Source organism: Xenopus tropicalis, chromosome 8, assembly GCF_000004195.4.
Source record: "Xenopus tropicalis strain Nigerian chromosome 8, UCB_Xtro_10.0, whole genome shotgun sequence".
Taxonomy (NCBI): domain Eukaryota; kingdom Metazoa; phylum Chordata; class Amphibia; order Anura; family Pipidae; genus Xenopus; species Xenopus tropicalis.
Window position 1 is genome coordinate 2,188,201 of NC_030684.2, and position 25,447 is coordinate 2,213,647.

Sequence of the window (25,447 nt, forward strand, 5' to 3'; positions counted from 1 at the left end):
CCTATCAGCTGGCAGAGCCCTTAGGTACCGACCTGCCTGTGCCCTTTGCCCCCTGTTGGCATCACATAAGGATTGACTCTGATTCTGTGTATTGTGCCCATACAGGGCTGTGCCCCAAGGAGCTGACAATCTAACCTGGTGCATAGAGTCCAGTTGCCCCTGCACTGCCCCTGGGGGCGGATTCTCTGCGCAGAGAGTGAAGGATTCCAGGGCAATTATGGGGTTAATAGGCGAATAACGATATAATGGTCAGTCCCGGTGCGGTTCCTGCAATGGCCACAAGAGGGAAGCAGAGCTCCTGAACAGTTAATAGAGCTGACAGGGGCCCCGCCCCATGAGCGTAATTGGCTGCCGGCAGGGGCTCCGGATGAGGTCACAGGCGCGGTTATATAAGGAGGGTGCGGAGTGCGGGCAGCAGTCAGTGAGTAGCAGCCGCTGTGGGTACGGGAGCTCCGGAGAGACGGGAACAAGGTAAGGCGGGCACATGTCTGCGGTACCGGGGTCTGTGTGGCGCTGAGGCTGCTGGGAGGGACTTGCGAGATGCTCAGGAGCCCTGACTCCCTGTGTGACTGTGCGGCCCCCCGCTCCGAACTCCCATTGTAATGGCTGCTGGGAGTTGTAGTTCTGTAACAGCGGGACATGGGGGACCCAGCGGGTGTGAGGGCCATTGGGCCGGTACCGCTCAGTACCCCCCCCCCCCCGGTGCTGCCTGGCCTATAGAGTCCAGCTGTCCCGGTGTAACTGGGTCTGTATCGGTACCGGCCGCACTGAGCCTTTGGGAAAAGCTGGGGGGCCCCGGGAACTGGGGGGCCGGTCCCTTTAATAACCGGCGGGTCTGGTGCTGAAACCACTGGGATTTCCTACTGGAGGGAAGTTGTTACCCGGGCAGGAAACTGTGCCACAGAGCTTGCAATCTATTCCCTCCTCCCCTGTGCCCTAATAACCCATACCCTGTACTGTGCCAACCCCTGTGCCCTAATAACCCATACCCTGTACTGTGCCAACCCCTGTGCCCTAATAACCCATACCCTGTACTGTGCCAACCCCTGTGCCCTAATAACCATACCCGTACTGTGGCCAACCCTGTACCCTAATAACCCATACCCTGTCTGTTGCCAACCCCTGTGCCCTAAAACCCAATACCCTGTACGTGCCAACCCCTGCTGCCCTTAATAACCCGTACCCTGTACTGCTGGCCCAACCCTGTGCCCTAATAACCCAACCCCTGTACTGTTGCCCAACCCCTGTGCCCTAAGAATCCCCAACCCTGTACTGTGCCAACCCCTGTGCCCTAATAACCCATAACCCTGTAGCTGCTGCCAACCCTACCCTAACCCAACCTGTACGGCCAACCCCTGGCCCTTAATAACCACATACCCTGTACTGCTGCCAACCCCTGTGCCCTAATAACCCATACCCTGTACTGTGCCAACCCCTGTGCCCTAATAACCCATACCCTGTACTGTGCCAGCCCCTGTGCCCTAATAACCCATACCCTGTACTGTGCCAACCCCTGTGCCCTAATAACCCATACCCTGTACTGTGCCAACCCCTGTGCCCTAATAACCCATACCCTGTACTGTGCCAACCCCTGGCCCCTAATAACCCATACCCTGTACTGTGCCAACCCCTGTGCCCTAATAACCATACCCTGTACTGTGCCAACCCCTGTGCCCTAATACCCATTACCCTGTACTGTGCCAACCCCTGTGCCCTAATAACCCATACCCTGTACTGTGCCAACCCCTGTGCCCTAATAACCCATACCCTGTACTGTGCCAACCCCTGTGCCCTAATAACCCATACCCTGTACTGTGCCAACCCCTGTGCCCTAATAACCCATACCCTGTACTGTGCCAACCCCTGTGCCCTAATAACCCATACCCTGTACTGTGCCAACCCCTGTGCCCTAATAACCCATACCCTGTACTGTGCCAACCCCTGTGCCCTAATAACCCATACCCTGTACTGTGCCAACCCCTGTGCCCTAATAACCCATACCCTGTACTGTGCCAACCCCTGTACCCCTAATAACCATACCCTGTACTGTGCCAACCCCTGTGCCCTAATAACCCATACCCTGTACTGTGCCAACCCCTGTGCCCTAATAACCCATACCCTGTACTGTGCCAAACCCCTGTGCCCTATTAACCCATACCCTGTACTGTGCCAACCCCTGTGCCCCTAATAACCCACCCTGTACTGTTCCAACCCCTGTGCCCCTAATAACCCATACCCTGTACTGTGCCAACCCCTGTACCCCTAATAACCCATACCCTGTACTGTGCCAACCCCTGTGCCCTAATAACCCATACCCTGTACTGTGCCAACCCCTGTGCCCTAATAACCCATACCCTTTACTGTGCCAACCCCTGTGCCCTAATAACCCATACCCTGTTACTGTGCCAACCCCTGTGCCCTAATAACCCATACCCTGTACTGTGCCAACCCCTGTGCCCTAATAACCCATACCTTGTACTGTTGCCAACCCTGTGCCCTAATAACCCATACCCTGTACTGTGCCAACCCCTGTGCCCTAATAACCCATACCCTGTACTGTGCCAACCTGTGCCCTAATAACCCATACCCTGTACTGTGCCAACCCCTGTGCCCTAATAACCCATACCCTGTACTGTGCAACCCCCTGTACCCCTAATAACCCATACCCTGTACTGTGCCAACCCCTGTGCCCTAATAACCCATACCCTGTACTGTGCCAACCCCTGTGCCCTAATAACCCATACCCTTTACTGTGCCAACCCCTGTGCCCTAATAACCCATACCCTGTACTGGCCCAACCCCTGTGCCCTAATAACCCATTACCCTTTACTGTGCCAACCCCTGTGCCCTAATAACCCATACCCTGTACTGTGCCAACCCCTGTACCCTAATAACCCATACCCTGTACTGTGCCAACCCCTGTGCCCTAATAACCCATACCCTGTACTGTGCAAAACCCCTGTGCCCCTAATGACCCATACCCTGTACTGTGCCAACCCCTGTGCCCTAATAACCCACCCTGTACTGTGCCAACCCCTGTGCCCTAATAACCCATACCCTGTACTGTGCCAACCCCTGTGCCCTAATAACCCATACCCTGTACTGTGCCAACCCCTGTGCCCTAATAACCCATACCCTGTACTGTGCCAACCCCTGTGCCCTAATAACCCATACCCTGTACTCTGCCAACCCCTGTGCCCCCTAATAACCCATACCCTGTACTGTGCCAACCCCTGTGCCCTAATAACCCATACCCTGTACTGTGCCAACCCCTGTGCCCTAATAACCCATACCCTGTACTGTGCCAACCCCTGTGCCCTAATAACCCATACCCTGTACTGTGCCAACCCCTGTGCCCTAATAACCCATACCCTGTACTGTGCCAACCCCTGTGCCCTAATAACCCATACCCTGTACTGTGCCAACCCCTGTGCCCTAATAACCCATACCCTGTACTCTGCCAACCCCTGTGCCCCTATAACCCATACCCTGTACTGTGCCAACCCTGTGCCCTAATAACCCATACCCTGTACTGTGCCAACCCCTGTGCCCTAATAACCCATACCCTGTACTGTGCCAACCCCTGTGCCCTAATAACCCATACCTGTACTGTGCCAACCCCTGTACCCCTAATAACCCATACCCTGTACTGTGCCAACCCCTGTGCCCTAATAACCCATACCCTGTACTGTGCCAACCCCTGTGCCCTAATAACCCATACCTTTACTGTGCCAACCCCTGTGCCCTAATAACCCATACCCTGTACTGTGCCAACCCCTGTGCCCTAATACCCATACCTTTACTGTGCCAACCCCTGTGCCCTAATAACCCATACCCTGTACTGTGCCAATCCCTGTACCCCTAATAACCATACCCTGTACTGTGCCAACCCCTGTGCCCTAATAACCCATACCCTGTACTGTGCCAACCCCTGTGCCCTAATAACCCATACCCTGTACTGTGCCAACCCCTGTGCCCTAATAACCCACCCTGTACTGTGCCAACCCCTGTGCCCTAATAACCCATACCCTGTACTGTGCCAACCCCTGTGCCCTAATAAACCCATACCCTGTACTGTGCCAGCCCCTGTGCCCTAATAACCCATACCCTGTACTGTGCCAACCCCTGTGCCCTAATAACCCATACCCTGTACTGTGCCAACCCCTGTGCCCTAATAACCCATACCCTGTACTGTGCCAACCCCTGTGCCCTAATAACCCATACCCTGTTACTGTGCCAACCCCTGTGCCCTAATAACCCATACCCTGTACTGTGCCAACCCCTGTGCCCTAATAACCCATACCCTGTACTGTGCCAACCCCTGTACCCCTAATAACCCATACCCTGTACTGTGCCAACCCCTGTGCCCCTAATGACCATACCCTGTACTGTGCCAACCCCTTGTCCCTAATAACCCACCCTGCTAACTGTGCCAACCCCTGTGCCCTAATAACCCATACCCTGTACTGTGCCAACCCCTGTGCCCTAATAACCCATACCCTTTACTGTGCCAACCCCTGTGCCCTAATAACCCATACCCTGTACTGTGCCAACCCCTGTACCCCTAATAACCCATACCCTGTACTGTGCCAACCCCTGTGCCCCTAATAACCCATACCCTGTACTGTGCCAACCCCTGTGCCCCCCCCCCCCAGGTTTCCAGGGTCAGTGCCACCCCGCTCTGGGCAGAAATTGCTTTTGAGGCAAAATATTAACTTTCTGCTCTTGTTTTAACCTGCCTGTTTCTAGGGTCAGTAATTCCCTAGCAACCAGACACCTTTGAATCCTGCATCGGGGCAGATAACTCCCAGCCAATCCCACGCAGACTTTCCCAGAAAAAACTTATTTCTCAGAAAAGTCAAATTGGCCAAAACCCCCGGAGGAAATTTCCTTTAGTACAAAATTCCATTATTATGGGACGCGGCGTGGGAGCAGCTGGGGTTGGTTTCTATGGCATCCCCACGGCAACCGGTTATTGGGGTCCCAGTGACTTTTTAATGGAGGGGCCAGTGGGGCCGGTCTGGCAGTGAAAGGGTCTGTGTTTCCTGTGACTCCCGGGTACGAGAAACATTAGCCCCCCCCCCCCCCAATCCTCTGTAACATGAACCCCCGCACTGGCGCCTCCTTCCTTATGTGCCAGTCTGTGGCTGCCTGGCACCGGGGCACCATTCCCTCTCAGTGACAGGCTGTGGGCACAGGTGGGAGGTGCCATAGTGTTTCCCTTAGACAGTACAGTATGGGGGTACAGCTTATTGTGTGCCCAGAACATTCCTTCTCTGTATATTTGTATTTATACATATGGGTAGGGGGTGCCATAGTGTTTCCCTTAGACAGTACAGTATGGGGGTACAGCTTATTGTGTGCCCAGAACATTCCTTCTCTGTGTATTTGTATTATACATATGGGTAGGGGGTGCCATAGTGTTTCCCTTAGACAGTACAGTATGGGGGTACAGCTTATTGTGTGCCCAGAACATTCCCTCTCTGTATATTTGTATTTATACATATGGGTAGGGGGTGCCATAGTGTTTCCCTTAGACAGTACAGTATGGGGGTACAGCTTATTGTGTGCCCAGAACATTCCTTCTCTGTATATTTGTATTTATACATATGGGGTAGGGGGTGCCATAGTGTTTCCCTTAGACAGTACAGTATGGGGGTACAGCTTATTGTGTGCCCAGAACATTCCTTCTCTGTATATTTGTATTTATACATATGGGTAGGGGGTGCCATAGTGTTTCCCTTAGACAGTACAGTATGGGGGTACAGCTTATTGTGTGCCCAGAACATTCCCTCTCTGTATATTTGTATTTATACATATGGGTAGGGGTGCCATAGTGTTTCCCTTAGACAGTACAGTATGGGGGTACAGCTTATTGTGTGCCCAGAACATTCCTTCTCTGTATATTTGTATTTATACATATGGGTAGGGGGTGCCATAGTGTTTCCCTTAGACAGTACAGTATGGGGGTACAGCTTATTGTGTGCCCAGAACATTCCCTCTCTGTATATTTGTATTTATACATATGGGTAGGGGGTGCCATAGTGTTTCCCTTAGACAGTACAGTATGGGGGTACAGCTTATTGTGTGCCCAGAACATTCCTTCTCTGTATATTTGTATTTATACATATGGGTAGGGGGTGCCATAGTGTTTCCCTTAGACAGTACAGTATGGGGGTACAGTATGGGGGTGCAGCTCGGTACCCACTTACCTCTCTCTGTTGCAGGACCAGGAATGGTGAATAACCGGGTCACCGAGTCGACCACCACGGCAGTGAGCAGTAACGGGGGCCCCCCTAAAGCCTGTGCCGGGTGTGGGGGGAAGATTGCCGATCGCTTCCTGCTTTACTCTATGGAGCGGTACTGGCACACCCGCTGCCTGAAGTGCTCGTGCTGCCAGGCACAACTGGGCGAGATTGGCACCTCCTGTTACACAAAGAGCGGCATGATCCTGTGCCGGAACGACTACATCCGGTAAGTGCCCCCCATCTCCGGCCAATTAGATTGGGGGGGGGTTCCTGAAAGAGGAGGGGCATGTCAGTGATAAGGCAGAACTCCCACAATCCCCTCTGGCACCCACTCACTGGCCCTGGCACCTTGGCACTGCCATTGGCATTACATAGGCATTCTGCATAGCTCAAGGCACCCTGTTATTTGGGGGGGCACAGAGGGGGTACATGCTGTGCCAGTGCAAGGGAAACGGAACCTTTTGCCAATGCAGGGGGGCAGCTGTGGGTTTGGGGCAGTTATTAGGGGCATATTGGGATGAGGGGCAGTGCCAGGGGGCCACAGGGCAATGAATGGGTGCAGAGAGCTGTGTGCCAGTTATTGGTACCAGTAAATGGGGAGGGGGGTGACATTATTATTTTTAGCTGCTATGGGGGGGGTATCAGTTTAATGCCAAGATGCCCTCCCTCTGTGTGTGCCCTTGGGTACCGTGCCAACAACACAGCAGTGCCACATTATACCCCCATATATATAAATCTGCCAGTGCGGTGCCAGGTCCACTCGGGCCCCTCCCATCCTGCCCTGGTTTTGTTGCAGCAACACAATTGCCCCCGTGAGTAGGAATTGCCCCCGTGGGAGGGCCCCAGGACTGATCCGGAATTGATTAGGCCCCTCCCACACCCCTGGGGGGCCCCTTTATTACAGATACTGGGGGGGGGGTCCCAACCAGCCATAGCAAATGGGCCCTTCTGTTCCATGCAGATAGGTCTGTAGTGGCCACTCGGAGGCTGGGATTGGGCGGGTACAGTGCCCACTGCCCCCCATGGGATGAGGCTCTTGTACAACTACAACTCCCAGGGGCCCTTTCTGTGTAAATCTCATTCCCCTCCTCTCTGCCAATCACACGCCCCATCTCTGTAACGTGTCTCAGCTTTGCAGGGAAGGAGGATTTCCCTATAGTAACAATGGCACCATTTATACCTGGGCATTCATATAGCGCCCCCTTGTGCCATAGAGCACTGATACCAGCACAGGGGCTGATCCCAAGAGCTTACAGTCTGGTGTAGTTCCCAGGGGCGGCACGTTTGGGTCGGGGGGCAGTTGCCCAGTACTAACCCGCTCTTTGTCTCGGCGCCAGGCTGTTCGGGAGCAGCGGTGCCTGCAGTGCCTGTGGCCAGTCCATCCCTGCCAGCGAGATGGTGATGCGGGCACAGGGCAGCGTTTACCATCTGAAGGTAAGACCACACCCCCTACTTACCCACAATGCACGCAGGGTGGGCGGGGCCAATTTAAAGGGACATCCTTGTGTATTAGGCCTGACAGGGGGGGCTATTGTCTCTGTGTGTCGGTGGGACTCGGGGCAATAAATCTGCTTCTCCCCCCCCCCCAGTGCTTCACATGCGCCACCTGCAGGAACCGACTGGTACCGGGCGACCGATTCCACTACGTCAACGGCGCCATCTTCTGCGAGCACGACCGCCCCACGGGGCTACTGAGCGGCCACTTGAACCCCCTGCAGAGTAACCCCCCCATGCTCCCCGACCAGAAAGTGAGTATGGGCTACATTGTTTCATGAGTCGGAAGCAGCAGTGCAGGTGAATAATCAGCCTTGGATTAACCCTTTGTATCGTGTCCCCCCCCCCCCCTGCAGGTTTGCTAAGAGGTGGAGCCGAGCCGGATGTGTACCCCCCGTGCCTTCTGTTCATATTGCCATGGCGACACATCAGCGACATAGAAAGAAATCTATATATAAATATATATAAAGAAATATATTGCCCCTCCTCCAGGTTATTTTTTTTTTGTTCCTCGTGCCCCGCCCACCACGGACATTCCGATTGGTGTTTCAGTCTGGAAGGAGGGGATAAAGAGACTTGTAAATGACATGTACAAAGAACAAGACCTATTTTCCCATTGGACGGATTTGTGGGAGGAGCTAAGGACTCTTTGTGATGTGCACTGGATATTCCTGTTTGGCGCCGGCCAATCACAAGCCCCGTTACGGATGCACGCCTATATAGCGGGATACTGAGGCGCAGTTGGGGAGTCGGCGACTCGCAGTTTGGATTCTGTACAGGCCAACGGATGCCGCCATGTTGTATTAGACACGCCCTGGGGGAGGAGCCTTGCAACAAGCACTGGGGGTTCCTCCATTTATATAAAGACCCCTCAGGGCCTGGGGGATGCAGCAGGTAGGAAATGGGGGGTGAGGCTGTGCATGCTGGGAAATGTAGTTTTCCAGACGGTTGGTGGGGGGGGCCCCGTAATAAATGGAGTCAGTGACTTCCTGTTCTCTCCCCCTGAGGCTGATGGGAGATGTAGTTCAGGGGCAGCAGTAGGGGCCAGTGTTATTCCGCCCCAGGGGATCCCAGCTGCTGCCCTCGTGGTGTTGCTGAACTACAGCCAATGAGAGAGTGAAGGGTTAAAGATATGTAAGAGACTGGGCTTGTACCATTCTCCTCCCAGGGGGTGTTTGGGGGGGGTCTCATGACAGCACTTACATAGGGGGGTGAGTTTGGGGCACAAATAGCACTAAATAGTGACTGGCCACGCCCCCTGCGCTCCCTGGTGTCACATGTTCCTATTGGTTGTTGGCAAGGGGGGGGGGGCAGTATGTTGTTGCCATGGATCTGCCCTGTCAGCAATGGGGCTTATTATACTCCCTGAGCTGGGGCAGCTGCGTGGGGCAATGGGAATAGAATTAGAGACGGGGGCCAATCAGAGATCAGTAAGGACTGAGCAGCAGAACTAGAGCCTGACGTCAATAAGCCCCGCCCCCTCCATCTTACATCACTGAATGCAGCCTGGGACTAATGAGGGACCCCCAAATGTCGCTCCCTAAGAATGTGGCCCCAATGGTTGATTCCAGCCATAGCGAATTGGAAAGTGACTGGGGGGGGGACACTGGCTGCTCAGTAACTGCCCCCCGTGGGGTATAATCAGGCACGAGAACCATACATATAGGGGCAGTTGTACAGTAAATGTGCCCCCCACTATCTGCCTATTCATTTGTCTTCTGAGATTGGCCAATGGGATTAGGGAGCCCTCAGTGCTGGGTGCCTAATAACAGGAAGGTGCCATTCCATGCCTGGGGGGCCCCCTATCCTTGGCACCTCCCACCCAGTGATGCTGCAGTTGGGGGGGGGGGGGGGTTCCTGTGTAAATAGTTGGAATAAAGGAATTTTGTGCTTTCTGTTGTGTTTTGTCCTGGGTTTGGGCCCCCGGGTTGGGGTTTGGGCCCCCGGGTTGGGGATTGGGCCCCCCCGGGTTGGGGATTGGGCCCCCCGGGTTGGGGATTGGGCCCCCCCGGGTTGGGGATTGGGCCCCCGGGTTGGGGGCGGGAACCGATTTTGTAACAAAAAGAAAAAAAAAATTTAAACAACTTTGCACTTTTTTCTTCCCTTCACCCAATTTTGATGCTGTTATTGAAAATTGAAATAAAACTTAAAGTTTCCATGACAACAGCCTGTTTGAGTCATTTTATTAGCAGCTGGGGGGGTAGGTGGGGCCCTGTGCTGGCTGCTGATAGGCCGCTCATACCTGCACAATAACGGCAGTGAGGTTGCGCTTTATGGCTGATGCAGAAGAGCTGCGATTGGGTCACGTGGGTCACATGAGCATGTACCAAAGCTTGCCTTGTCTTTAAACTGCACAGTGGCTTAACCAATCACAGAGCAGGGTGCTTTCCAAGGAGAGAGATTGGGGCAGAGTGGCCCCCAAAGAGGGGGGTGTCACTAATTGGTTTAATGAGTGGGTTACAATAGTCAATACACCCCTAAATATCCTGTATAAGTGAATACAGAGCTGGGGTGAGCCCCAACTTCACTCCAATCTTGGCAGCTGGCGTGTGATTGGCTGAGCCAATATTCACTACTGATATAGTTTTACTTGCCCTTTACCAACAAGTACAGACTCCCAGGTAGAGCGACATTCAGCCCTGATACAGTTTTACTTGCCCTTTACCAACAAGTACAGACTCCCAGGTAGAGCAACATTCAGCCCTGATACAGTTTTACTTGCCCTTTACCAAAAAGTACAGACTCCCAGGTAGAGCGACATTCAGCCCTGATACAGTTTTACTTGCCCTTTACCAACAAGTACAGACTCCCAGGTAGAGCGACATTCAGCCCTGATACAGTTTTACTTGCCCTTTACCAACAAGTACAGACTCCCAGGTAGAGCGACATTCAGCCTGATACAGTTTTACTTTGCCCTTTACAACAAGTACAGACTCCCAGGTAGAGCGACATTCAGCTGATACAGTTTTACTTGCCCTTTACCAACAAGTACAGACTCCCAGGTAGAGCGACATTCAGCCCTGATATAGTTTACTGCCCTTTACCAACAAGTACAGACTCCCAGTAGAGCGACATTCAGCCCTGATACAGTTTTACTTGCCCTTACCAACAAGTAACAGACTCCCAGGTAGAGCGACATTCAGCCCTGATACAGTTTTTACTTGCCCTTTACCAACAAGTACAGACTCCCAGGTAGAGCGACATTCAGCCCCTGATACAGTTTTACTTGCCCTTTACCAACAAGTACAGACTCCCAGGTAGAGCAACATTCAGCCCTGATACAGTTTTACTTGCCCTTTACCAACAAGTACAGACTCCCAGGTAGAGCGACATTCAGCCCTGATACAGTTTTTACTTGCCCTTTACCAACAAGTACAGACTCCCAGGTAGAGCGACATTCAGCCTGATACAGTTTTACTTGCCCTTTACCAACAAGTACAGACTCCCAGGTAGAGCGACATTCAGCCCTGATACAGTTTTACTTGCCCTTTACCAACAAGTACAGACTCCCAGGTAGAGCGACATTCAGCCCTGATACAGTTTTACTTGCCCTTTACCAACAAGTACAGACTCCCAGGTAGAGCGACATTCAGCCCTGATACAGTTTACTTGCCCTTTACCAACAAGTACAGACTCCCAGGTAGAGCGACATTCAGCTGATACAGTTTTACTTGCCCTTTACCAACAAAGTACAGACTCCCAGGTAGAGCGACATTCAGCCCTGATATAGTTTTACTTGCCCTTTACCAACAAGTACAGACTCCCAGGTAGAGCGACATTCAGCCTGATACAGTTTTACTTGCCCTTTACCAACAAGTACAGACTCCCAGGTAGAGCGACATTCAGCCCTGATACAGTTTTACTTGCCCTTTACCAACAAGTACAGACTCCCAGGTAGAGCGACATTCAGCCCTGATACAGTTTTACTTGCCCTTTACCAACAAGTACAGACTCCCAGGTAGAGCAACATTCAGCCCTGATACAGTTTTACTTGCCCTTTACCAACAAGTACAGACTCCCAGGTAGAGCGACATTCAGCCCTGATACAGTTTTACTTGCCCTTTACCAACAAGTACAGACTCCCAGGTAGAGCAACATTCAGCCCTGATACAGTTTTACTTGCCCTTTACCAACAAGTACAGACTCCCAGGTAGAGCGACATTCAGCCCTGATACAGTTTTACTTGCCCTTTACCAACAAGTACAGACTCCCAGGTACTTGAATCTGATTGGTGGGTATAACCGTGGCCCCCTGGGTGTGAGTGGAGGGAGGGCCCTGAGTGCCTGCGCTCGTTAATGGAGAGCTGTTCATTAGCGGCGATTAATGAGGCATTCATCTTTTTTGCAGTTCAGATTGTTGAAACTAATGAGCCCCTCACCCCCCCCAGTTCCCCCCCAGTTCCCAGGCTGAGACTCCCGGCTGTCGGCTCTCACTCCCTGCCTGGCAGATGTTATAGGCCTGTGGGTCTCGGGCTTAACCCTTCCCCTGCCGGGCACATAAGGCTGCTATTAGATTGTCAGCTCTTGGTGCGAGGGCATGTAGCTCAGAGAATGAGAGCTCCCCAATAGTCCAGACACTTTGGGGACCACCCAGGCTGCGTCTCGCTTTACCCCCAGGTAATTAGGGTTTAACCCTTCCCCTGCCAGGCACATAAGGCTGCTATTAGATTGTCAGCTCTTTGCGCGAGGGCATGTAGCTCAGAGAATGAGAGCTCCCCAATAGTTCAGACACTTTGGGGACCACCCAGGCTGCGTCTCACTTTACCCCCAGGTACTTAGGGTTTAACCCTTCCCCTGCCAGGCACATAAGGCTGCTATTAGATTGTCAGCTCTTTGCGCGAGGGCATGTAGCTCAGAGAATGAGAGCTCCCCAATAGTTCAGACACTTTGGGGACCACCCAGGCTGCGTCTCACTTTACCCCCAGGTACTTAGGGTTTAACCCTGCCGGGCACATAAGGCTGCTATTAGATTGTCAGCTCTTGGTGCGAGGGCATGGAACCATTGCTCAGAACATGAGAGCTCCCCAATAATTCAGACACTTTGGGGACCACCCAGGCTGCGTCTCACTTTACCCCCAGGTACTTAGGGTTTAACCCTTCCCCTGCCGGGCACATAAGGCTGCTATTAGATTGTCAGCTCTTTGCGCGAGGGCATGTAGCTCAGAGAATGAGAGCTCCCCAATAGTTCAGACACTTTGGGGACCACCCAGGCTGCGTCTCACTTTACCCCCAGGTACTTAGGGTTTAACCCTGCCGGGCACATAAGGCTGCTATTAGATTGTCAGCTCTTGGTGCGCGGGCATGGAACCATTGCTCAGAACATGAGAGCTCCCCAATAATTCAGACACATTTGGGGACCACCCAGGCTGCGTCTCACTTTACCCCCAGGTACTTAGGGTTTAACCCTTCCCCTGCCGGGCACATAAGGCAGCTATTAGATTGTCAGCTCTTTGCGCGAGGGCATGTAGCTCAGGGAATGAGAGCTCCCCAATAGTTCAGACACTTTGGGGACCACCCAGGCTGCGTCTCGCTTTACCCCCGAGTACTTAGGGCTTAACCCTTCCCCTACCGGGCACATAAGGCAGCTATTAGATTGTCAGCTCCTGGTGCGAGGGCATGGAACCATTGCTCAGAACATGAGAGCTCCCCAATAATTCAGACATATTTGGGGACCACCCAGGCTGCGTCTCACTTTACCCCCAGGTACTTAGGGTTTAACCCTTCCCCTGCCGGGCACATAAGGCAGCTATTAGATTGTCAGCTCTTTGCGCGAGGGCATGTAGCTCAGGGAATGAGAGCTCCCCAATAGTTCAGACACTTTGGGGACCACCCAGGCTGCGTCTCGCTTTACCCCCGAGTACTTAGGGCTTAACCCTTCCCCTACCGGGCACATAAGGCAGCTATTAGATTGTCAGCTCCTGGTGCGAGGGCATGGAACCATTGCTCAGAACATGAGAGCTCCCCAATAATTCAGACATATTTGGGGACCACCCAGGCTGCGTCTCGCTTTACCCCCCCCAGGTACTTAGGATTTAACCCTTCCCCTGCCTGCCGGGCACATAAGGCTGCTATTAGATTGTCAGCTCCTGGTGCGAGGGCATGGAACCATTGCTCAGAGAATGAGAGCTCCCCAATAATTCAGACACTTTGGGGACCACCCAGGCTGCATCTCGCTTTACCCCCGAGTACTTAGGGCTTAACCCTTCCCCTACCGGGCACATAAGGCAGCTATTAGATTGTCAGCTCTTTGCACGAGGGCATGTAGCTCAGAGAATGAGAGCTCCCCAATAGTTCAGACACTTTGGGGACCACCCAGGCTGCATCTCGCTTTACCCCCAGGTACTTAGGGAAACCCAAGCCCTGAATGAACAATTGCCCCCCGAGCAGACACCTGCGGGGCCCCTAATCCCACAGTCACATTTCAAAGGGGCAGTGCTGGGATTAAACTCCCAGTATCCCCCCCGGGGGGGCCAAATACACACAAATGAACCTATAAACCCCTGGCATGCTGTGGCCCCCTCTCTGCCCCAAAGCATTCTGGGAGGGACCCATCTTTATTGCTCTGTATATATATATAGCAAGGAACACACATCCCTGAACCCCCATTTGGCTGTGGGAGGGTGCTGGGAGTTGTGCCTGCTCCCCCTTTTTATTCCACTGAACCCCAAGTGCCAAAGCCCCCTCGCCCCCCACATTACAGCCAATCATATCTTGGTTTTAGCCCAAAGACATGCCCCTTCCTGATTGGACAGTGCCCCCCCTACTTTTGGGGGGCAAGGCGCAGGGGGGCCCCTGAAGTTCCCTCCACACACCCCCACTGGCCCCTGTACAGCTGCACCGGCACTGCATTGTGGGTAGCTGTGGCCCTGATATACGAGGGGTTAATATCTGCTCAGCGGGGGGGGGGCAGGGGGGGTAGAAAACTTAAATCAAAAAGCTTCAGGGTACGACAAAAAAAAAATTCCCCTCTCACCCAATCAGAGCCTGGTGAATAATTAAAGTGATCAGCGTAATTAGCTTAATTAAGTTAATTTGAGTCCGGGCCGCGCCATATGGCGAGGGGGAAACAAAAGAGGGAAACTAATTAAAAGTAAAATAATGCGGATTTTAATTAACTGGATCCCCAGACATCAGCAGATCCGGCCTCGCGCCGCAGCCGGGTAATTAAAAGCGCGGCTTCACCGGGGGAACATAACGACCCCCCCTTCCCCTGTCTGTGAGCCCCCCGCACTAATGTGCCCCCCCATCCCGTCTGTGAGCCCCCCCGCACTAATGTGCCCCCCCATCCCCTGTCTGTGAGCCCCCCGCACTAATGTGCCCCCCCATCCCCTGTCTGTGAGCCCCCCCGCACTAATGTGCCCCCCCATCCCCTGTCTGTGAGCCCCCCCGCACTAATGTGCCCCCCCATCCCCTGTCTGTGAGCCCCCCTGCACTAATGTGCCCCCCCATCCCCTGTCTGTGAGCCCCCCCGCACTAATGTGCCCCCCCATCCCCTGTCTGTGAGCCCCCCTGCACTAATGTGCCCCCCCATCCCCTGTCTGTGAGCCCCCCCGCACTAATGTGCCCCCCCATCCCCTGTCTGTGAGCCCCCCCGCACTAATGTGCCCCCCCATCCCCTGTCTGTGAGCCCCCCCGCACTAATGTGCCCCCCCATCCCCTGTCTGTGAGCCCCCCTGCACTAATGTGCCCCCCATCCCCTGTCTGTGAGCCCCCCTGCACTAATGTGCCCCCCCATCCCCTGTCTGTGAGCCCCCCCAGTGCTAATGTGCCCCCCCATCCCCTGTCTGTGAGCCCCCCCAGTGCTAATGTGCCCCCCCATCCCCTGTCTGTGAGCCCCCCCAGTGCTAATGTGCCCCCCCATCCCCTGTCTGTGAGCCCCCCCAGTGCTAATGTGCCCCCCCATCCCCTGTCTGTGAGCCCCCCCAGTGCTAATGTGCCCCCCCATCCCCTGTCTGTGAGCCCCCCCGCACTAATGTGCCCCCCATCCCCTGTCTGTGAGCCCCCCCGCACTAATGTGCCCCCCCCATCCCCTGTCTGTGAGCCCCCCCAGTGCTAATGTGCCCCCCCATCCCCTGTCTGTGAGCCCCCCCAGTGCTAATGTGCCCCCCCATCCCTGTCTGTGAGCCCCCCAGTGCTAATGTGCCCCCCCATCCCCTTCCCCTGTCTGTGAGCCCCCCCGCACTAATGTGCCCCCCCATCCCCTGTCTGTGAGCCCCCCCAGTGCTAATGTGCCCCCCCATCCCCTGTCTGTGAGCCCCCCCAGTGCTAATGTGCCCCCCTTCCCCTGTCTGTGAGCCCCCCCAGTGCTAATGTGCCCCCCCATCCCCTGTCTGTGAGCCCCCCCCAGTGCTAATGTGCCCCCCTTCCCCTGTCTGTGAGCCCCCCGCACTAATGTGCCCCCCCATCCCCTGTCTGTGAGCCCCCCCAGTGCTAATATGCCCCCCCATCCCCTGTCTGTGAGCCCCCCCAGTGCTAATGTGCCCCCCCATCCCCTGTCTGTGAGCCCCCCCAGTGCTAATGTGCCCCCCCATCCCCTGTCTGTGAGCCCCCCCAGTGCTAATGTGCCCCCCCATCCCCTTCCCCTGTCTGTGAGCCCCCCCGCACTAATGTGCCCCCCCATCCTCTGTCTGTGAGCCCCCCAGTGCTAATGTGCCCCCCATCCCCTGTCTGTGAGCCCCCCCAGTGCTAATGTGCCCCCCCATCCCCTGTCTGTGAGCCCCCCCAGTGCTAATGTGCCCCCCCATCCCCTGTCTGTGAGCCCCCCCAGTGCTAATGTGCCCCCCCATCCCCTGTCTGTGAGCCCCCCCAGTGCTAATGTGCCCCCCCATCCCCTGTCTGTGAGCCCCCCCAGTGCTAATGTGCCCCCCCTTCCCCTGTCTGTGAGCCCCCCCCGGCGCTAACGTGCCCCCCCATACACAGACCAGAACTCATTTAAACTGGTAATGAATTAGCTATGTTGTATTTTTAGACACCGGCCCCTGAATAGACTTATGGGCCCCTCTTTCCTACCCCCCCGGGCCCCTCAACCTAAAAACCCAGGCCTTGTGACATGAGTTCCTATTGGCTCCTGGCTGGTCCTGCAGATACTTGGCCTGTAAGATCCATGGCAAACACAAGAGGTCTTCTAGCTTGTTGGCCAACAGTGGCCCAGGCCAGCGTAGCTCATAGCCACCTTACTCTAGTATCACCCTACGTTGGCCAACAGTGGCCCAGGCCAGCATAGCTCATAGCCACCTTACTCTAATATCATCCTACCCTTTGGGCTGGTATCAAAGACCCTCTGACCACAGCTTTGGGCTCCAAAGGTAGAGGAACCCCCTAGATTTGGAACCTTAGCCATAGACTGCAAGCTCTTGAGATAGCCATGAACTGGCTAACTAGCCCAAATACTGTTGTTCCTTTACATGGGCTTCTTCTCAGTGGGAGGGCTGGTATCATCCTAAAGCTGGATCATGTCCCTGGTTTGTCTATTTGGGGTACATTTTCTCAACTGGGGGGTAGATATCTTCTGGCCAACATGGCTGCCATTCTGCGGTGCAGTAGGGAGGGGGCACAATGGCTTCCTATGTGTTTCTTATCTGGGATTAGTTCCGCTCTGCTATGGGGCCCCGGGGGGGCTCTGCTTATCTGACACTCAGGGGGTTTATGGGTTAAGGAGCCACGCGGAGAGAATGCAGAACCCCAATCAGATATGGAAATTGAAGTCCCGTCAGCTCAGAAATATGGTTTAATTAAAAGTCCCATTTTCAAAGGCGGATGATTGAAATAAAACATTGAACTGAGAAGATTCAGAGATGTTCTAACACCGCGGGTCGGATCAGTACATAAAAAGGGACACCGTGTTCCTCCCCACTCACAGGAGACACCAAGGAATCTCCGTGGTCTGGAGAGTTGGCTGGGGACAGGAACGAGACCTCAACTTCATTCAGAAGAGACACCAAGTAACCCTCTAGGGTTGGAGAGTTGGCTGGGGACAGGAACGAGACCTCAACTTCATTCAGAAGAGAAACCAAGTAACCCTCTAGGTCTGGAGAATTGGCTTGGGCCAGAAACAAGACCTCAACTTCATTTAGAAGAGAAAGCAAGTAACCCTCTAGGTCTGGAGAGTTGGCTTGGGCCAGAAACAAGACCTCAACTTCATTCAGAAGAGAAACCAAGTAACCTTCTAGGTCTGGAGAGTTGGCTTGGGCCAGAAACAAGACCTCAACTTCATTCAGAAGAGAAACCAAGTAACCTTCTAGGTCTGGAGAGTTGGCTTGGGCCAGAAACAAGACCTCAACCTCATTTAGAAGAGACACCAAGTAACCCTCTAGGTCTGGAGAGTTGGCTTGGGCCAGAAACAAGACCTCAACTTCATTTAGAAGAGACACCAAGTAACCCTCTAGGTCTGGAGAGTTGGCTTGGGCCAGAAACAAGACCTCAACTTCATTTAGAAGAGACACCAAGTAACCCTCTAGGTCTGGAGAGCTGGCTTGGGCCAGAAACAAGACCTCAACTTCATTTAGAAGAGACACCAAGTAACCCTCTAGGTCTGGAGAGTTGGCTTGGGCCAGAAACAAGACCTCAACTTCATTTGTAAGAGACACCAAGTAACCCTCTAGGTCTGGAGAGTTGGTTTGGGCCAGAAACAAGACCTCAACTTCATTTAGAAGAGACACCAAGTAACCCTCTAGGTCTGGAGAGTTGGTTTGGGCCAGAAACAAGACCTCAACTTCATTTAGAAGATACACCAAGTAACCCTCTAGGTCTGGAGAGTTGGCTTGGGCCAGAAACAAGACCTCAACTTCATTTGTAAGAGACACCAAGTAACCCTCTAGGTCTGGAGAGTTGGTTTGGGCCAGAAACAAGACCTCAACTTCATTTAGAAGAGACACCAAGTAACCCTCTAGGTCTGGAGAGTTGGTTTGGGCCAGAAACAAGACCTCAACTTCATTTAGAAGATACACCAAGTAACCCTCTACGTGTGGAGAGTTGGCTTGGGCCAGAAACAAGACCTCAACTTCATTTAGAAGAGACACCAAGTAAGCCTCTAGGTCTGGAGAGTTGGCTTGGGCCAGAAACAAGATCTCAACTTCATTAAGAAGAGACACCAAGTAACCTTCTAGGTCTGGAGAGTTGGCTTGGGCCAGAAACAAGATCTCAACTTCATTTAGAAGAGACACCAAGTAACCCTTTAGGTGTGGAGAGTTGGTTTGGGCCAGGAACAAGACCTCAACTTCATTTAGAAGAGACACCAAGTCATCCTTGAGGTACAGAGAGTTGGGACAAGAATAAGATTTCATGCTCATTTAGAGGAGACACCAAGTACCCCTTGAGGTGCTGAGACTTGGTGCTGGGACCAATACTTTTTCCTCACTTGAGAGACCAATTAACCATTGAGGTGTGGTGAGTTAGCTAAACCTAGGGAATTAGACTCATTTAGAGGAGACACTAAGTAATCGCTGAGGTGCTGAGACTTGAGGATGGACATGGATAATGACCATTTACCCCAACAGCTGCCCCCCCCCACTGGTTGCATAAGCAACCTGCCCCCGTGTGTGTGGCCAAAAAAATCCCCTTTATGAGCTGATGTCCATGTCAGACCTGGCCATGTAGGGCCACAGAGAGCCACATAGAGCCATGTAGAGCCCCGTAGGGCCACATAAAGCCACATAGAGCCACGTAGGGCTACATAGAGCCACATAGGTGTAGGCATATTGTGTTCATCCAAAGGCACTTACAAACTGTTGGCTTGAGGGCCAAATAGTTGGCTCAGTCAATGGCCCACCATAGGGGCCAAATCAGGTGAATATTCAGAAGTAAAGGCTGGTGGCTCTGTCGCTTTCCATAATTTGCCCCCCTCTCTCTCTCTCTCTTTCTCTCTCTCTCTCTGCCCGGGGAGGACCAGGATATCTCAGTTCCGAGGGTTCCTATTCTTCCCGTGGATTAATCTACAGCAGCAGCTGGACCTCTCCCACTATCTCCTGTCCGTCCATTGTCCCCGGGAGGAACCGTTCCTGCGTCATGGAATGACACGACTGAGCCCGTTATCTCCCTCGCTGGGGCGACCAAAGCCCCATTGTTTGGGGCCCACAATCAAGGGAGCATGAGTGGCAGAGTCTGGGCCTTCTGCAGCCAATGAGGAGGTCCCTGTTGGGCTGTAGTACGGTGCCAACCACTGTAGGTAGAAGATATGGGGAAGATATGATGCCAAAGTGCCAATTAATGTGCCAAAGTGAAGGCTCCGGGTTCTGGTGCCGAAGGGAACCTTGGAGCTGTGCTCTGTGTCTCTGGCCGGGGGAGGGGGGGGTAGATGTTGGGGGGGGGGGGCAGACGTTAGTAATCCGTTATCTGTAGCCTGTTATTGGCAGGAAGTCTGGAAGGGCTCGGAGATTGGCGTTTGCTTCCCCTTTACAAATACAGAGAGGTCTGTGCCGGGGGATCCGTGCCAATAATCTGTAAGTGGGCTAGGAATGCCCATAACTCCCCCGGGACCTGCCCACCGCTACTGTATGAACTTACCTATGGCTGCCCTTGGCCTAGTAGGGGCTGCGGCCCTCCTGCTATTGCTGAACTACAAATTCCAGCTGCCAATGTATGTAGAGAGCTGTTCCTGGCTTCCTACTGTACAGTTAGAGAGTGGGGCCGGTTCTTTGGCTCCAAGGTGAGGGTAGAAGTCAGGGTGGTGGAACTATGGGGCTCAGAATCTGCTCTCCAAAGAGCTGAAATATAAGCTCTGCCCTCCCCACCCCAAAAAAAATAGTCCCCCCCATGTTTCTTAGGTTCCGTGGTGTCTAAAGAGGTGGAAAGATTTGTGGGTAAAATGTTGGCAAGACCTCCTTGTCTCATAATGGTTCTGATGGACCATCCCTGGCTGCTGTAGTACCGTGACTTCATGTTTTCGGGGGAAGGGGCAAGGGGGGGTCTCGTTTTACAGCCCCTTGAAAAAATGGTCAAGGGCATGGATCTTGGTGGGCCTGTATGGTGGGCCTATAGGAAGCCTCCTTGTGGGTCAGTAGACCTACAGTGATGATGTCCATCTGGTGCTGTTGGTAACCAGGGGTAATTGCTCTGGATCAGGGCAGGTCAAGGCCTAGATGGGGCTCTCCAGTATTGGCCATTAGAGGTTCCTACTGTGGAGCTGACATTGGACCTACAAGATGGACCCTTAGAGCAAGACATCTGGCCTACAGGCCTTCAGCTGGAACTTGTTGGTGGGACCCAGTAGTTCAGATACAGCTAAAGGGCAGGTCAGGGGAACCTTTAATGCAAGTTACCCCCAAGCACATAACTAGGAACCCAACGAGCTGATTTTTACTGACAGATCCATGGAACCTGGACCTCGGCTGCTACAGAGATTTAGTTCTGGCTGACGGTACTGGGCCACACAGAGGGAGGTTTGAGACCGGTGGGTTCTCTCCAAGCCACTTCCCCGAGGCTCAGCCGAGCTGCCAGCCGACCTCAGGTCACTTTGTGTGGGTTTGGAACGGTTCTGATCTCCAGCAGGAAAGCAATTAAAGTGAAAGTTCTTGGCAAGGGCAGCCCCAGTGCAGCGTAACTGTTCTGGTGTCGATATTTCACTTATCCAGATCATTCCTTACGTGCCGGGTCCGATTCTTCTCCAGTTGTAACCTCTCGACCCTGAAGAGGGCGGACATCTTTGTCTTTCTCTCCCGCCCATTGGGCCTAATTAGCACATTCTTGGTTCGTGCCAATTCCACAATGTGGTGACCCGGTGCTAAAACCGTTGGAGGTGTCAGTCCAAGGTTCCCCTGCAAAGCGAAATCCTGTGCAAACATCTCGGGCAGACTCGCTGCCGCCACAAGTGCTCAGGAAACGGCATTTTCCACGTTAAGCAGCGATTTGAGGGCAATAAAGGAGGGTCTTTGCTTCCCTCAGCAGAAACCTTGGAAAATATATTGGTCTCCCGGCCAAACCCTGAGCCACCGAAGAGAAAGAGGGAACGTGGCCAACCGAGACCTCCAGGGCTTTAATTGCTCGCTGACGGTGGTATCAACGGAACTGGCCACAGCTAGAAGCTAGTGCCAACCTGAACTCGGAGAGCGACTGCTGAACAAACACTTATAGAAACATGAGAGGCGGAGGTGTGGGGTCTCCAAACTCATGGAGGTGTGGGGTCTCCAAACTCATGGAAGGTGTAGGGTCTCCAAACTCATGGAAGGTGTAAGGTCAACAAACTCATGGGAGGTGTAGGGTCTCCAAACTCAAGGGGGTGTCAGGTCTCCAAACTCATGGAGGTGTTTGGTCTCCAAACTCATGGAGGTGTTTGGTCTCCAAACTCATGGGAGGTGTGGGGTCTCCAAACTCATGGAGGTGTCAGCTCTCCTAACTCATGAAGGTGTGGGGTCTCCAAACTCATAGAATGTGTAGGGTCTCCAAACTCATGGGAGGTGTTGGGTCTCCAAACTCATGGAGGTGTGGGGTCTCCAAACTCAAGGGGGTGTGGGATCTCCAAACTCAAGGAGGTATCAGGTCTCTATACTCATGGAGGTGTGGGGTCTCCAAATTCAAGAAGGTGTGGGGTCTCCAAACTCATGGAGGTGTGGGGTCTCCAAACTCATGGAGTTGTTGGGTCTCCAAACTCATGGGAGGTGTGGGGTCTCCTAACTCAAGTTGTGGGGTCTCTAAACTCAAGGAGGTGTGGGATCTCGAAACTCATGGGAGGTGTTGGGTCTCCAAACTCATGGGAAGTGTGAGGTCTCCAAACTCAAGGAGGTCTGGGCCAGAAAACTGGTCATTTCATCCAACAAACGAGGAGAAGCTGATCTGAAACTTTCTAACATGGGTGGAAATAAAGATGGGCTGATGGGGATTGTCCTAGGTTTGGGTGCTCTAAGGACTCACCTGGGGACCCTCTGGTACTTTCGTACGCCCGTCCAACCCTGAATACCAAGTGACAATGGCTGGAGGTCCCAGAATGGGCTCAGGGGAATGCCCCCATGTGGGTTTAATGGGTCACCCTATTCCGGGTGAGACTCCCTAGTGGAGAGGACCTTTCTCTGCTGAAAGAGACATCACATTTCTAACCCAACGCTCCCTTTATTCCCAGCTCTCGGATTGGGGGGTCTTGGGTGAAACTCTGCTATATTTTATCTGGAGTCGGTCCCTTAATCAGAGGTTGGGGGGATATGGACGTGACTCCCCCCACCCCCCGAGAGAGTGGAACCCACAGGCGCATTGTTCCCCCCTGAAGTCATTCTGCAGGGGGGGGGGGGGCGGCTTTGGTTCTTTGGCCAAACCTCGCTGCTCAGTTGGCCGTGCCAGGTAACGAGCCCATTAAAGGCAAGACCACCCAGCGGCAGAGCCGGCAGCCCTCCAACAGCCAAGCCTCTATCCCGCTTACACGGGGGGATTAATGGGCCACATAATCTGTTTAATTCTGCCCACGATAAATACTCCGAGAGGGAGAAATCAGAGTACGGAGCTAAATAAATAGAGGCCGGGGGGGGGGCATTAACACTTAACGTTCCTCTGGGCGCCCAGTCTGGAGATAGCCCCCCCGAGGGGCATTTGATAGAGGAAAAAGCACCTTAATAATATACATAGGAACCTGCAGCCGGTACAACTTAGACAGAATAAAGGGTAAGTAAACCTTTGCCCTCCTTAAAGAGACAATTTGAAGGTTTCACAGAGAATCATTGATTTCCCATGCTGCCCTGGGGCTACGGTTTGCTATTGGCTGCAGGAGGGCACCTTTATGGGCACACAGTCCATTGGCTTCTTGCCCCGGGGGGGGGGGGTTGGTGTGACACGGCAGCATACGAACCCTCCCCCCCTATCTCAGTGGCTGTGGCGCGGCCCAGGGACATGTGACTTCATTAGCACTTATTAATTAAGAACATATGTGGGTTTCAGCACGGCTGCTAATGAGCTGGGGGGGGAGGGGAGGTGCTTGGGAATTTGTGTAGCTAATGAACTTACTGTAGAACTCAGCCAATCAGAGAAGAGGCCAGAGAGGAGCCAATAAATAGGCATACTTCCCCTTTATTCCCCCCCCCCCCAGGTACTGTAGAACTACAGGGGCCCCATCTGAAGCTCTGGGGGGAGAATAATTGAAAGGGGGTGCAAGGGGTTATTTAAGGGGGGGCCATTAGCTGATGGGTGGGCCACTTACCTTGGGAGTTTTGGGGAGTTGCTGCCATGATGGTTTCCCAAGCCTGGGGGGGGGGGGGAATAATGGAAAGGGGGTGCAAGGGGTTATTTAAGGGGGGGCCATTAGCTGATGGGTGGGCCACTTACCTTGGGAGTTTTGGGGAGTTGCTGCCATGATGGTTTCCCAAGCCTGGGGGGGGGGGAATAATGGAAAGGGGGTGCAAGGGGTTATTTAAGGGGGGGGCTGGTTCCTAAAATAAAGGAAGGGTATATATTAGTGTGAGTGCCCAGATCATGTGACCTGTGGGTGTGGCCTGTTAATGTGAGAGACAGGGGCCCCGGGGGAGAGCCAATCAGTGGGCCCGGTGTGATGCAATAGAGAGGCGCCCTAAGGGCTGGCATTCAGGTCAACTGCCCACGTGCCCTGCCCCCCAACCCCCCTCACTGCCCCCTTGTGCCCTATTATACACAGGCCTGGACTGGCATTGCAAGTGCCCAGAGGTGCCGCCTGGATACCAGCCTGCCCGTATTTATACCCACACTGGCACCGGCCATTGTATTTACTGACACAGCCCGGGGGCATATACACAGGGCAACAACCCCCCCCCTCTGTACCGGCCCCATATCCTGCCGGCTAATTAGCCGCTGCCTACTGCCTGCATCTTAATTAATTGCTAATTGGTCAGCCTACCTATACATGGGCCGTGGCCAGTGTGGCCCCAATATGGCACCGCCCCCCCATATGTATAAATACAAATATACAGAGAGGGAATGTTCTGGGCACACAATAAGCTGTACCCCCATACTGTACTGTCTAAGGGAAACACTATGGCATCCCCTACCCATATGTATAAATACAAATATACAGAGAAGGAATGTTCTGGGCACACAATAAGCTGTACCCCCATACTGTACTGTCTAAGGGAAACACTATGGCACCTCCTACCCATATGTATAAATACAAATATACAGAGAGGGAATGTTCTGGGCACACAATAAGCTGTACCCCCATACTGTACTGTCTAAGGGAAACACTATGGCACCTCCTACCCATATGTATAAATACAAATATACAGAGAAGGAATGTTCTGGGCACACAATAAGCTGTACCCCCATACTGTACTGTCTAAGGGAAACACTATGGCACCCCCTACCCATATGTATAAATACAAATATACAGAGAGGGAATGTTCTGGGCACACAATAAGCTGTACCCCCATACTGTACTGTCTAAGGGAAACATTATGGCACCCCCTACCCATATGTATAAATACAAATATACAGAGAGGGAATGTTCTGGGCACACAATAAGCTGTACCCCCATACTGTACTGTCTAAGGGAAACACTATGGCACCTCCTACCCATATGTATAAATACAAATATACAGAGAGGGAATGTTCTGGGCACACAATAAGCTGTACCCCCATACTGTACTGTCTAAGGGAAACACTATGGCACCCCCTACCCATATGTATAAATACAAATATACAGAGAGGGAATGTTCTGGGCACACAATAAGCTGTACCCCCATACTGTACTGTCTAAGGGAAACACTATGGCACCCCCTACCCATATGTATAAATACAAATATACAGAGAGGGAATGTTCTGGGC

At 53.2% G+C, this 25,447-nt stretch overlaps 1 protein-coding gene across 1 annotated transcript; it reads left to right on the forward strand.

Annotated features, from left to right (window-relative positions):
- The first annotated feature begins 453 nt into the window (after nucleotides 1–453).
- On the forward strand, nucleotides 454–9,903 carry lmo4.2 (LIM domain only 4, gene 2). The gene is given in 5 exon segments (NM_001015822.1): nucleotides 454–471; nucleotides 6,228–6,474; nucleotides 7,586–7,682; nucleotides 7,838–7,996; nucleotides 8,099–9,903. Coding segments are annotated over 4 exon segments (504 nt in total). The 5' UTR covers nucleotides 454–471; nucleotides 6,228–6,235; the 3' UTR covers nucleotides 8,108–9,903.
- Nucleotides 9,904–25,447: the final 15,544 nt, after the last annotated feature.